The sequence below is a fragment of the Gekko japonicus genome, unplaced genomic scaffold (assembly GCF_001447785.1).
Source record: "Gekko japonicus isolate JY-2015 unplaced genomic scaffold, Gekko_japonicus_V1.1 scaffold184, whole genome shotgun sequence".
In the NCBI taxonomy this organism is placed as follows: Eukaryota; Metazoa; Chordata; class Lepidosauria; order Squamata; family Gekkonidae; genus Gekko; species Gekko japonicus.
Genome location: NW_015159715.1, coordinates 1,463,147 through 1,475,248, shown reverse-complemented (window position 1 = coordinate 1,475,248; position 12,102 = coordinate 1,463,147). Strand labels below are relative to the sequence as shown.

The window sequence follows — 12,102 nt, the reverse complement described above, 5'->3', positions numbered from 1 at the left end:
TTATAACTTTATGAATACTGGTTATCCCAATGTAATTTAAACATGCAAACCATCTTGCATGAAAGGGATAAAAACACACTTTTAAAAGGATAGGGTTAAAAGATATTTCCATGGTACTAGAGTGTTTGACTTGTATTCCTACTTTAGTTACCCCCCCCTTTCAATTTGTGTATGTGGTCTGAAGATAATAATTTATGAGGTTGCTATAGGAAATAATCCCTTCTGTATGCAATAAGCATGAATGTCCAACAAGTAGAATATAGATTCTGGCACAATCCGATTACTTCTTGTGGGATCTATTTTCTCATTGATAAGGATCAGCCACCCAGAGAGGAACCCGTCTATGGGATAAGTATAAAAGGACAATAATGGTCAGTATTCTCAACCACATTCAAGGGAAGACACCACAGCAGTGACAGAATGTTGTCATTTGGAATCTGAAGCTAGAGAATGCTTTTCAGAAGGAAAGGTTAGGGCTGGCAGCAGTGGTCAGATGTATCACTGGGTGCATCTCATACTGGCTAAATCATTAAGAGCATTTTAAATCTCAAAAAACATTTTTAGTTATGACTGAATTAAAGGTATCTTCAACTAATCCATCTTTATTATTTGTTTATGCTCCACCTTTTCTCCCCAGTGGGGAACCAAAGTGTCTTACAATATCTTTCTCCCCACCGCCATTTAATTCTTAGAATAGTAACTCTGAGGTTGGTTAGGTAGAAAGTACAGGACTGGCCTGAGGTCACCCAGTGAGCTTCCAGTGAGGGGATTTGAACCTGTTTATTCCAGATCCGAATAACTAGTTCATGCAAGCTATTTTGAATAGAGATATGTTCCCAGAGGCCATTTGTTTTGCAAAGCATAACTTTATTGATTTATTTGATGTTTGTAATCCAAAACCACCCCAAAGTGTAATTAATAAGGTTTATTAAATGGATGTGCAGGAATATACAATATAAGAGCAATGAAAAGCAAGGATAAAATAATAAAAGTTGAATATCTAACCTAAGCACACATACAAGCATTGGTTCTCTAAATCCAGATATTACCTGACAAGACAGAGCCCAACAGTTTTGAAGTCCAAAGCAGGTGTTCCAGCCATCCTGGCTCACCTGAGATGTCCCAAAGATAGATGTAATCCAGACAAAGGGAAATTGCTAGAATGAAAGATCTTCCTTTATGCAAATGACTGGCTTTGGCATGATTCTAGTTGACCAATCAAATGTATAGCAACTGATGCAACTTGGCCAATCAGGTATGTTGCTAACCAAGTGACCAAACCGTATCAGGAAAATTGCCGTTATGAGACCATGTACACTGTAGCTGTACAGGACCTAATTAAGCAAGCACCTTCTCCCATCTATGGGTCCTTACGCTAACAAGATTGAATGTGTAGATGAAATTCCATTCCTGGATTCTTTGTCCTGGAAACTACTAGGCCTAATGGTCTAACCAGCATGTGGGTAGACTCCCTTTCTTATCTTGTTCTCCTAAACTGCAGTCAACATGATCTCAAGTTCTCAAAGAAAGAGAAGGTTGTATAATTTCTGTGTAGGCCTCAAGCCTGAACCAGTGTTTCTGAAAGAGAAGGGGCTGGAAGGTATCTTCAACTAATCCATCTTTATTAGTTTCTGAAAGAGAAGGGGCTGAGGCCAGTATTAAAAAGGACAATGTAACCATAAAAATGGTACAGATTGCTTTAAATTTTTTAAAAAATAGCCCAGTTTGGGAAAAATCTGGAGTAATGAAAGTCTTGATACCAAAAGGATTAGTTCTGTGCCAGATGGATGTCTGCAGAAGGCATTTCAAGGTTAAGGTGCCATAGAAGGAAAGCCTCTATTCCTTCAGTTTAGAAGGGTCTCCTAAGCTCATTTGATATTTATTTTATTTATATTTTATTTAGCTCATTCACAATAGGCATTCTAGGCATGCTGTTATGTGTTCTCATAACAGAATGCTTATGTGTTCTCATAACACCTTAGAATCAGAATCATAGAGTTGGAAGGGATCTCCAGGGTCATCTAACCCAACCCCCTGCACAATGCAAGAAATTCACAAGTACCTCCCCCTCCACACCCATAGTAACCTCTGTTCTGTGCCCAGAAGATGACAAAAACCCTCCAGGATTGCTTCCTTGAGCCCAAAGTGGCAATCAGCATTTTCCTGGGCGTGTAAAAAAGGGCCACAAAAACTACGCACTGAGACAACCCTTCCTGCCCTCCCTCTCATGATCTGCTTAAGTTCACACAATCAGCATTGCTGTCAGATGGCCATCTAGCCTCTGTTTGAAAACCTCCAAAGAAGGAGAGCCCACCACTTCCCGAGGAAGCCTGTTCCACCGAGGAACCACTCTAACTGTCAGGAAGTTCTTCCTATGTTTAGCCGAAAACTCTTCTGATTTAATTTCAACCTGTTGGTTCTGGTCCAACCTTCTGGGGCAACAGAAAACAACTCCACACCATCCTCTAGATGACAGCCCTTCAAGTACTTGAGGATGGTGATCATATCACCTCTCAGTCATCTCCTCTCCAGGCTAAACATACCCAGCTCCTTCCACCTTTCCTCACCTCTCCAGACCTCTCATCATCTTCGTTGCTCTTCTCTGGACACGTTCCAGCTTGTCTATATCCTTCTTAAATTGTGGTCCCAAAACTTAACACAATACTCTAGCTGAGATCTAACCAGAGCAGAGTAAAGTTGTACCATCACATCTCTTGATCTGGACACTATACTTCTGTGATACAGCCCAAATACTTCTGTTGATCTGTGGGGGGCATCTCATTTCCCCCTCCCCAACTATTTCCTCTCCCCTTTTCCTGCTTTCTTCTCTTTTTCCCACCCAACAGTCTTTATCTGCCTCTGTGTCTTCACATACACACACACACACCCCACAGCCTCTGCCTAGGAAAACTATGGCACATTTGGGGTTTTTAAAAAAACAATTTCAGATTTTTCTGCAAATCTGGGGCATTGTTCAGGTTTGCAGAAAGCTTTGCTTGCCTGTGCACAGCTGACTTTGCTATTAGAAAATACAAGCAGAAACCTGCAAGGACTTGTGGGAAGCATCTCATTCTCCCCTGCCCCACTATTTCCATTTCCTATTCCTGAAAGCCCCCATAGACTCGTTCCCTTTCCTGCTTGCTTTAGGATTGCCAGCTCCAGTTTGGGAGATTCCTGGATATTTGGGGGTGGAGCCTTTGGAGGCAAGGTTTGGGGCAGGAAGGGACCTCAGTAGGATATAAAGCCATAGAGTCCACTCTCCAAAGTAGCCGGTTTCTCCAGGAGAACTGAACTATGTCACCTAGTGATCTGTTGTGATTCCAAGTCATCTCCAGCCCCCACGTGGAGATAGGAAACCCTAGTTCCCATGGAGGAAATGACTACTTTGGAGGGTGGAGTCTATGGCATTATGTCTTTCTGAGATCCCTCCCTCCTCACACCCCACCCTCCCCAAGTTCCAACCCCCGAATCACCAGGTTTTCCTAACCTGGAGTTGGTTACCCTATCTCCCACCCAACAGCCAACCCATCTTTATCTGCTTCTCTGTCTTAAACTTTCTCTCCCCTCCCCTGGCAACCTCTACCTAGGAAAAATGTGACCCAGTTTTGTGGGGCCAGCCACTGGGCCAGGCCCACTTTCATGTTTGAGAACCCTCAAGGATGTGTGGGGTGGCACCTCATTTTCCCCTATATTCCCCTCCGCACACTATTTGCTGGCAATCTCCACATCCTCTCCCCTTTCCCTGCTTCATTCTTTCCTCCTTGGCCATTCACCAACCTACCTTTTGTCTGCCTCCCATCCTCAGCAATATTTATTATTCATTTACTTCATTTTACACCTCACTTTCCCCACAGTGGGGACTAAAGCAGCTTACACAATTCTCTCCTTTTTATCCTCACAACAACCCTGTGAGGTAGGTTAGGCTGAAAGTATGTGACTGCCCCCAAATCACCCACTGAGCTTCCATGTTAGACTGGTGGTTTGAACCTGGATCTCCCAGACCCTACTCTGAAACTCTAATCACTGCACCACACTGGTTTTCATCAGGTGGCTGCTGTTCAATAGTAGCAAGCAGCCAGTCCTAGGTGAGTCATTCAGTTGAGTGGTATCAAGTTGTCTAGTAGCTGCTGGCAGGCGTGGCCCTGGAAAGGGCCCTGCTTCCTCACGGAAACCAAGCCAAGAATTCTGTGGTTGCCTAGCAATAGCCACTGAGGATTTCCATTTCTTAAAGCTACAGGTGCTGCTTTTATTATTTTCGGGTTCTTTTAACTCATCTATGTATTTAGATTTCAGATTTTTCTTCAGTTACAGGGCATTTTTCAGGTTTGTCGAAAAAATTGTCTCTTCACAGCACCCATCATTGGATTTACCTATCCTCAGATTTGGCTGACTTGGCTATTAGAATGTATGATAATTATCTGATTCTAGATGATGTAGGCTTTTAAAAGACATAACTATCACTTTGAATTGGGCCAAGAAACAAACCAATGCTTTCTGTACTTGTTACACGTGTTGCCTACAACTTGTCTTAGGCAGGCATAGCACTGAATATCAGATTTAAAAAGTGTGTTTTAAAGGAAATAAGTTTATCTTCCTTGTCGGTGTAAAATAGGCATAGAAGAGCAGGATTTTGTGCAAGAAGTGGTTTAAATGTCCCAAGAATTACAGTTTGCTATTTTAGCACTGAAAAGTCTTGAATTTTTGATAGATTTCTTTTTTTATAGTCAATGTGTAAAATGTTATAATTATGGCCAGTTGTTGAATTCTGTGGTGGTGGTGGAATGCCAGAAGATGAATGCTGTTGAACTGGAATGAAGGCAGTTAAAAATTGTCATCTTCTCCTTTGGTATCCACAGGTACACAGATGAAGAATCTAGAGTGTACCTGCTTGATAGAGGTAATACTAGGGAGAAAGATACCCCAAAGGAGAGAGGATCAGAAAAGGGCAGGACAGAGGGAGAAAGAGAATGGGAGGATCAGGAAGCATTGGAATACTATATGGATAAAGAGTCTGGGAAACAAAAATTTAATGATTCTGAAGGGGAGGACACGGAGGAGACAGAAGATTATAGACAGTTCAGAAAGTCTGTTCTGGCAGATCAGGGTAAGAGCTTTGCTGCATCTCACCGGAATACTGAGGAGGACAGCTCTAAGTACAAATCTAAAATCTCTATGAAGACAAATAGAGAGAGTGAAGGTTTTAGAGAAGATAAAAATTATAAACTTAAAGAGACAACTAATTATGTAGTAGAGAGGCCTAGTTCACTAAAAGATAAGCACAAGGAAGAAGAGAAAATATCCGAGAGAATGATGAAAAAAGAAACCCAGTCACCTGAGCAGGTAAAGTCTGAGAAGCTCAAAGAACTCTTTGATTATAGTCCCCCTCTGCACAAGAATTTGGATGCAAGAGAAAAATCTACGTTCAGGGAGGAGAGCCCACTTAGGATCAAAATGATAGCCAGTGACTCCCATCGACCTGAAGTGAAACTTAAAATGGCCCCAGTGCCACTTGATGATTCAAACAGGTAATTATCATAGCCTGTAATATTTTTCCTTTATCCATGATGAAGTTGCTCTATCATAAACCTCTGGTTTTTGTGTGTTATGCTTCATAGACCTGCATCGTTGACTAAAGACAGGCTGCTTGCTAGTACACTTGTCCATTCGGTCAAGAAGGAGCAAGAGTTCCGATCCATCTTTGACCACATTAAGCTACCACAAGCCAGCAAAAGCACATCAGAGTCATTTATTCAGCACATTGTGTCCTTAGTCCATCATGTCAAAGGTATGCCTTTAATATAAAGCAAAGTAGTATATGGCATTATGTGATATTGAATGCAGTCTGTGCAAAATTCCAACCTTTATATTTTTGTGTTGTTCTGTATACATCTTTCTGTTTTGCTTAGACATTATAAAATTGTGCAGCATTCCAAAATGAATATATAAATTTTAATGGAATTATGCCAATGTTGTAAATGTGACTTTTATGCTTCACATATTACTAACAATATTGTCATAGTGCCAGATAGTGTAACATGAAGCTTGTGAGTCCTTTCCAATTTGTGGCCTACTGGGGGAATTCCAGATCCTTTCCCTTTCCACCATTCTTGTGAGAACATTCAAGACCCACTTAGAGATGTAAAATTTCTGGTAATTTTGAAGCCACATGCAGAAAAAAAAATTATGTTTGGTGTAGTGGTTAAGTGCATGGACTCTAATCTGGGAGAACAGGGTTTGATTCCCCACTCCTCCACTCGCAGCTGCTGGATGACCTTGGGCAAGCCATCGTTCTGTTAGGGGTGTTCTTGGAAAAAACCCAGTTTATGTCAGAGCTCTCTCAGCCCCACCTACCTCACAGGGTGTCTGTTGTGGGGAGGGGAAGGGAAAGGAGTTTGTAAGCCGCTCTGAGACTCCGAGTGAAGGGCGGGGTATAAATCCAATCTCTTCTATGTAAAAAATGGTAATTTGGGGGGAAAATTGAAATCAATGCATGTTACTCTCCAATCAAACTTACACTTCTGTTACTGATTGAACATAAAAGGCATCACTTACAACTTGGCATATGTATTGGCATGGGGCAATGGTTCTTGTCCACTAAGGGAGATGAAGGCAATAAACACACAAGCAGTGAAGGAAAATAGATGTACTGATTTTCTTTCTGTGAATTACAAGAGAGCTTAATCAATAGCAGACATATGCTTATGTCTCTTCAACTTGTCGGGAACGCTGGAATGGCAACGGGCAGACCACTTTAACTGGCCAGCTGCACAGCTCTGGTCAACAGTTCATCGTGAAGTTCAGTTCAGGTGATCCACCTGTTGTCAGTCCAGGGTTCCTAATTAGCTGAAGGGGCGTGAGCATGTATCTTTTATCGATACTCTTCTGATTTGATTTTCTGTGAATCATAGGAGATTTTAATTAAATCGATCTATTTTCCTTTACTGCTTGTGTATTACCTCCATACCCCTTAATGGACAAGAACTATTACTCCTTGGCAATATAGAATATAAAACTGTACTGTTTGGCATATTTATTGAATTTAAAAGTATAATTTTCTATAGGAAAAATTACAAGTCTAACCAATACTTGAGAAAGGGTTACAGGCTGCCATACATAAGCATATTTGCGGAGTTTTAAAAAGTTGACATAAAATATATTATTTGAACAGAGATTACCAGTATGTTTGGATATTAATTTGTATAAATTATTTAAAACATTTATGTGCTGCCTTTCAACCCAAATAGGGTCCCCAAGGCTGTGAATAATTAAACCATTTCAACATTAAAACATTTGAGACATTATAATAGCATTTAAAATAAAGTATATGTAAAATATTTGAACAAATGTAGTAAAACATATACATATACATAACACAAACCAGGGAGGAGGGCCACTAACAGTGAGTGGGGGAATTCAAAACAAAATTCTTCATGCACTGGCAGAAGAGAACAATAAATGGAGACAGATAACTCTCTCTGAGGAGGGCATTCCAAAGTTTTGATGTCATAACCAAAAAAGGCCCTTTGTGTGTGTTGCTGCATGTCTAGCTTCAGATGGTGGGGCATCCGAAGCAGGGCCTCTGGAGATTACCCAAGAGGACAGGTACGCTCATATGGGAGTATGCACTCCCTTCAGGTGTGCTGGCCGTATAGGTCACCACCATCTTGAACTGGGAGCCAGTGTAGATGGAAGAAGACTGGAGTGGTGTGGTCCCTATGGCTTACTCATCATTCTGGCTGCAGCATAATGTACCAACTGTCACTTCCAGACAGTCTTCAAGGGCAGTGGTGTGTACAGCACATATTAACTCCATGAAAACACTGAACTCTTTAATAATGTATTATCATTAAACAAATTACTACATTTAAACAAAAACATTTTGAAAATATTGCATATGTCTACAGACTTTTTTAGTGCTTCTCAAAGTTCTCAGACTTCTTCATGCTCTACATCTGGAATGAGTGAAATGGTTTGTTAGACAAGATTTTTTATTGTTCAAAAGAGAAAATATGTCACAGGCAGTGTTCCCTCTAAGCTGAGTTAGTGTGAGCTAGCTCACAGTTTTTAAGCCTCCAGCTCACAGATTTTAGTCTTAGCTCAGGAAGGATGGCTCCGGAGCAAACTAATTTATGCAGTAGCCAAATTGCTTGCTCACAACTTTAATGCCAGTAGCTCACAAAGTAGAACTTTTTCCTCACAAGATTCCACAGCTTAGAGGGAGCATTGGTCACAGGAGGCTTTTTTTCATTGTTCTTTAATATTTCCCATGTTTTCCATTGTAAAAATTGAAAAATCCCTCAGACCTCATACAGTACATTTTGAGTGAGAAAACCCTTCCCTTAAGAATAATTTTTCGTATTTTAAAAGAGTTTTCAGTGTTTCCCAAAAGTTTCCAGTTTTCTGATTAGAAACAGCTCTTTTTCTGGCCCTTCTCATCTCTAGACCCAACAAGCCCCACCAAAATATCAGCTAACAACCACATCAGAGTGGAGAACAAGAGCAAATCATGGGATGCAGAGCCTAAGAAAGGATAACTGAGAGGGGTGTGCAGAGAGGGACAGGGAAATAAAGAAAAATTTGAGTAATTTGGAGTATAGATGGATCTGTGATGGCACAAGGAGTGTAGAGAGTGAATGAAGTGAAAATACAGACACATGCAAAGGCAGAGGAAACAGCATTGTATGGAACACAAGGAAAAAATAACAGAGAGAGGGTTAAAAAACTAGTTAAATCATAATACATATGCCCTAATGTAGCACTATTTATTTAAAAGATTTATGTTCTGCACCAAGGCTAGTTATGACAAGTAGGAACAACATAAAAACTTGTTAAGCGTTAAATTGTAAAATCATTACCTAACAACTGGATATGCTGCAACAAATGCCCATTACAATCATCAAAAAGTTCTCTGGAACAAAAATGTCTTAGAGCAAAATAACCGGAGAAGGTGCCTGCCTGACCTCTTCAAGTGGTTGTTTCAGGACATAAGGAAAACAAATGAGGTCCGTGGGTGAGTCAGAACCCTTCTCCCCTCCTTGTGTGGTAGAATATGAAACAAGGTCTACTGGAAAGTTCTTGCACAGGTTGTAAAAATACAAAAGTGGCTCTCAGAATTATTTTGAGTTGCACCCTTTTCACAGACTTGTTCTGAAGTTTATACATTTCTGTCTAAGAGTTATGCAGGATATAAATTTTGTAAACAAATCCTTTCCCAGTGTGGTATAGTGGTTAGCATTGGACTAGAATGCTGCCATGGAGGCTTGCTGACTGACCTTGAGATGGTCACATACTCTCAGACTTTCCTACCTCACAGGGTTGTCGTGAGGAAAAATGGAGGAGGAGAAGGATGTAAGCCACTTTGGTTTCCCACTGGGAAGAAAGGTGGGGTATGAATGAAGTACATCAATAGTATCAATAGTATGCATGTACATTTGGATTGTAGCCATAATTTGCAGAGGTTTTGTTTTGTCTGCTAGATGATTTTGGTTTATTGCAGTAAGTGGCATAATAAAAAGGATAAATGCAGTACAAGTTTTAGTTACAATTCCTAATTCCACATTGTCCTGCTCAATAGATATTATGCAGCCTCTCTCAACTAAATGCTCCTACCCTACCTAATGTTAAAGAAATGCCTTTGCTAAGTTAGGATGCTGAGTAGACCTGCAAGCACGTCAGTCTCCATCTTGCACTGTTACAGTCAGCAGTCCAATCCCTTGCTTGCTGTACAGGGAACTTAGGCCAGCCAGTGAAATCTGTGCTAGTAACATAGCATCAATTATAAATGGTGTTGCATGGAAGGGATAATGGGGGTGGTAAAATTAGTAGTTCTGTCTATAATTCTAAATGTGGCATTATTCCTTGTACTCCTTGTAAGGCCGTGCTCCAGAAACATGTATCCTCAAAATGTGAGTAGCAGCAGTGCTGGCCGGAGGACAAATAGCATGTGTATGAATACCTTATTTTGTCAGGAATATGAATAATGGCAAGTAACGCAACATATCCTTGATTTCCCAAAGCAGGGCCCCTTCTCTGGTACAGACTCCCCCTAACCTGTGCCAAGAAACTGTAGACATGACATCAATCCTGCATCATTTAGAAAGCTTAGAGAGTAGATACAGACTAGCACAGCATCTGTGCAGATGGACTACACAGAGTGGCAGCTAGCTTGATTAGCTTGCAGGGTTGCAAGGAAGAGTGCATTGGGAGCGATCTGAAAAGGAGTGGGCTGTAAAGAAAAGCACGGAAGCCATAAATTGTTGAATTTTGAAATTTATATATAAAATTGCTTGGGATTGATAGTAATAATAATTATTTTATGGCATTGTGTGTAGAATACCCAGGAGATCCTCAGATTGTCTGGCACCCACAAGTTGTCTGGCACCTACTCAGATTGTCTGACACCCACAACTCTTAGCGTTGTGCTAGTGGTGAACTAGGTTTGTTTTTAGGGGCTGAGAAATCAATAGTATTCAGTGAGCATCAAAATTGTTAGGGAACTTCCAGAACATTAAAATGTATGTATGTAATCCAAGGCATGTGAACTAATATTAATATCTGAAATTAGAGCACTAGTAACTGGCCCCTCAGGATGAGAGAATACAAAATGTACCAGGCATTATTCTCTTGACTACAAAGCTTAAGAACATTTAAGAACATTTGCTGGGTATTCCAAAGCATTCTAATATTTACCTTGGATGTGAAAATATTTTGTCAACCATTTTTTTAAAGTGATAGAAACTTAATGTCATTTAACAGAAATGTAGAAACATTTTATCAACCCTTAATTTAACGATGTGTCATACATAGCTTGAGCAGTAAATCTGGCAGCTTGCTTGCCGAGAAGGAAGACTCACTCAGCCAGAGCAAGTAATAACTAGGATTTGTTAACTTTTTCTTTACTTTGCTTTATGACTATTTTCTTCAGGAGCTACAATTTTCATTGTAGTTGGAATAATCCATTAGTTTGGGGAGCATTCTGATAATGTTAGTTATACAGGTTAAACATTGCTTAATTAAATATTGTATTATTATAGGTCAACTGTCAAAGATCCCAACCAGACTTCTGGTTTCTGGTGCTAGTCTGGGTGAAGCTTTTAGGTTGTGCTCTGTTTAAAGGAGCTTTATTTTCTAATTTTCGGTTTCTATTTGCTTCTGTTTTCTTTCTGTTTATTATAAGTCTATTTTAGATGCTCCTTTCACCCCCCCCCTTTATTTGGACTGCCTTGTGGGTGATTATTTTTGAGTTCAGCTGGTTTCCTTGTCTCACTCCCTATTATTTAATCATGTAGGGAGTGGTGGGGGTGTTTCTAGCAGTTCTTTAGCTTTATTTATTTCATCTTTTTTCTTTTTGTGGTCTCCTGACTATCTTGCACTTTCAGATGTATTAGTTTAAACCCTGACAACCTTTTGTCTTCTCCCTTGTAATTTGACGTTGGGAAAGGGAGGCTGCAGCTGCGTGCAGACTTTAATTTAACTCTTTTCAGTTGAGCTCAGTTTAGGTTGGTTTAGGCCTTTTAGGCTGTTACTAGTTTGTATTTATTTTATTAGACTCCTATTAGTTATATTTAGGAGCTGCGGTGGCTCAAGTGGTTAAGACGCTGAACTGCAGGCTGTGGAAGGTCAGTAGTTCAGCAGTTCGAGACCCGGGTGCCGCATGATGGAGTGAGCTCCCGTCTCTAGTTCCAGCTCCTGCCAACCTAGCAGTTCGAAAGCAAGAAATTGCAAGTAGATAAATAGGTACCACTTCGGTGGGAAGGTAACAGCATTCCGTGCGCCTTGGTGTTTAGTCATGCCGGCCACATGACCACGGAAACGTCTTCGGACAGCGCTGGCTCTTCGGCTTGGAAACGGAGATGACAACCGCAACCCTAGAGTCGGATTCCACTGGCTTTCGAGCAAGGGAACCTTTACCTTTAGTTATATTTAATATTTTATTTGTAGTTTGAAGGTGTGTTTAGTGAGGGTGTGTGTGTGTGTGTTTAAGGTAGAGTCTGGCTGACCTTGGCTTGTCTTTCTATTTCCTCATTCCTCCCTCCACCTTGAAGACTACGGGTTTGGTTAGTTTATTACCTAGTTTAGAAAGGGGCTGTTCTCTTTCTTTTC

At 40.6% G+C, this 12,102-nt stretch overlaps 1 protein-coding gene across 1 annotated transcript in view; it reads left to right on the top strand.

Moving 5' to 3' along the window:
- Positions 1 to 12,102, top strand: part of BCLAF1 (BCL2-associated transcription factor 1) — a 31,301-nt gene that overhangs the window by 5,903 nt on the left and 13,296 nt on the right. The window contains 2 exon segments of the mRNA XM_015412608.1: positions 4,857 to 5,525; positions 5,616 to 5,785. Coding sequence (XP_015268094.1) covers positions 4,857 to 5,525; positions 5,616 to 5,785 — 839 coding nt within the window.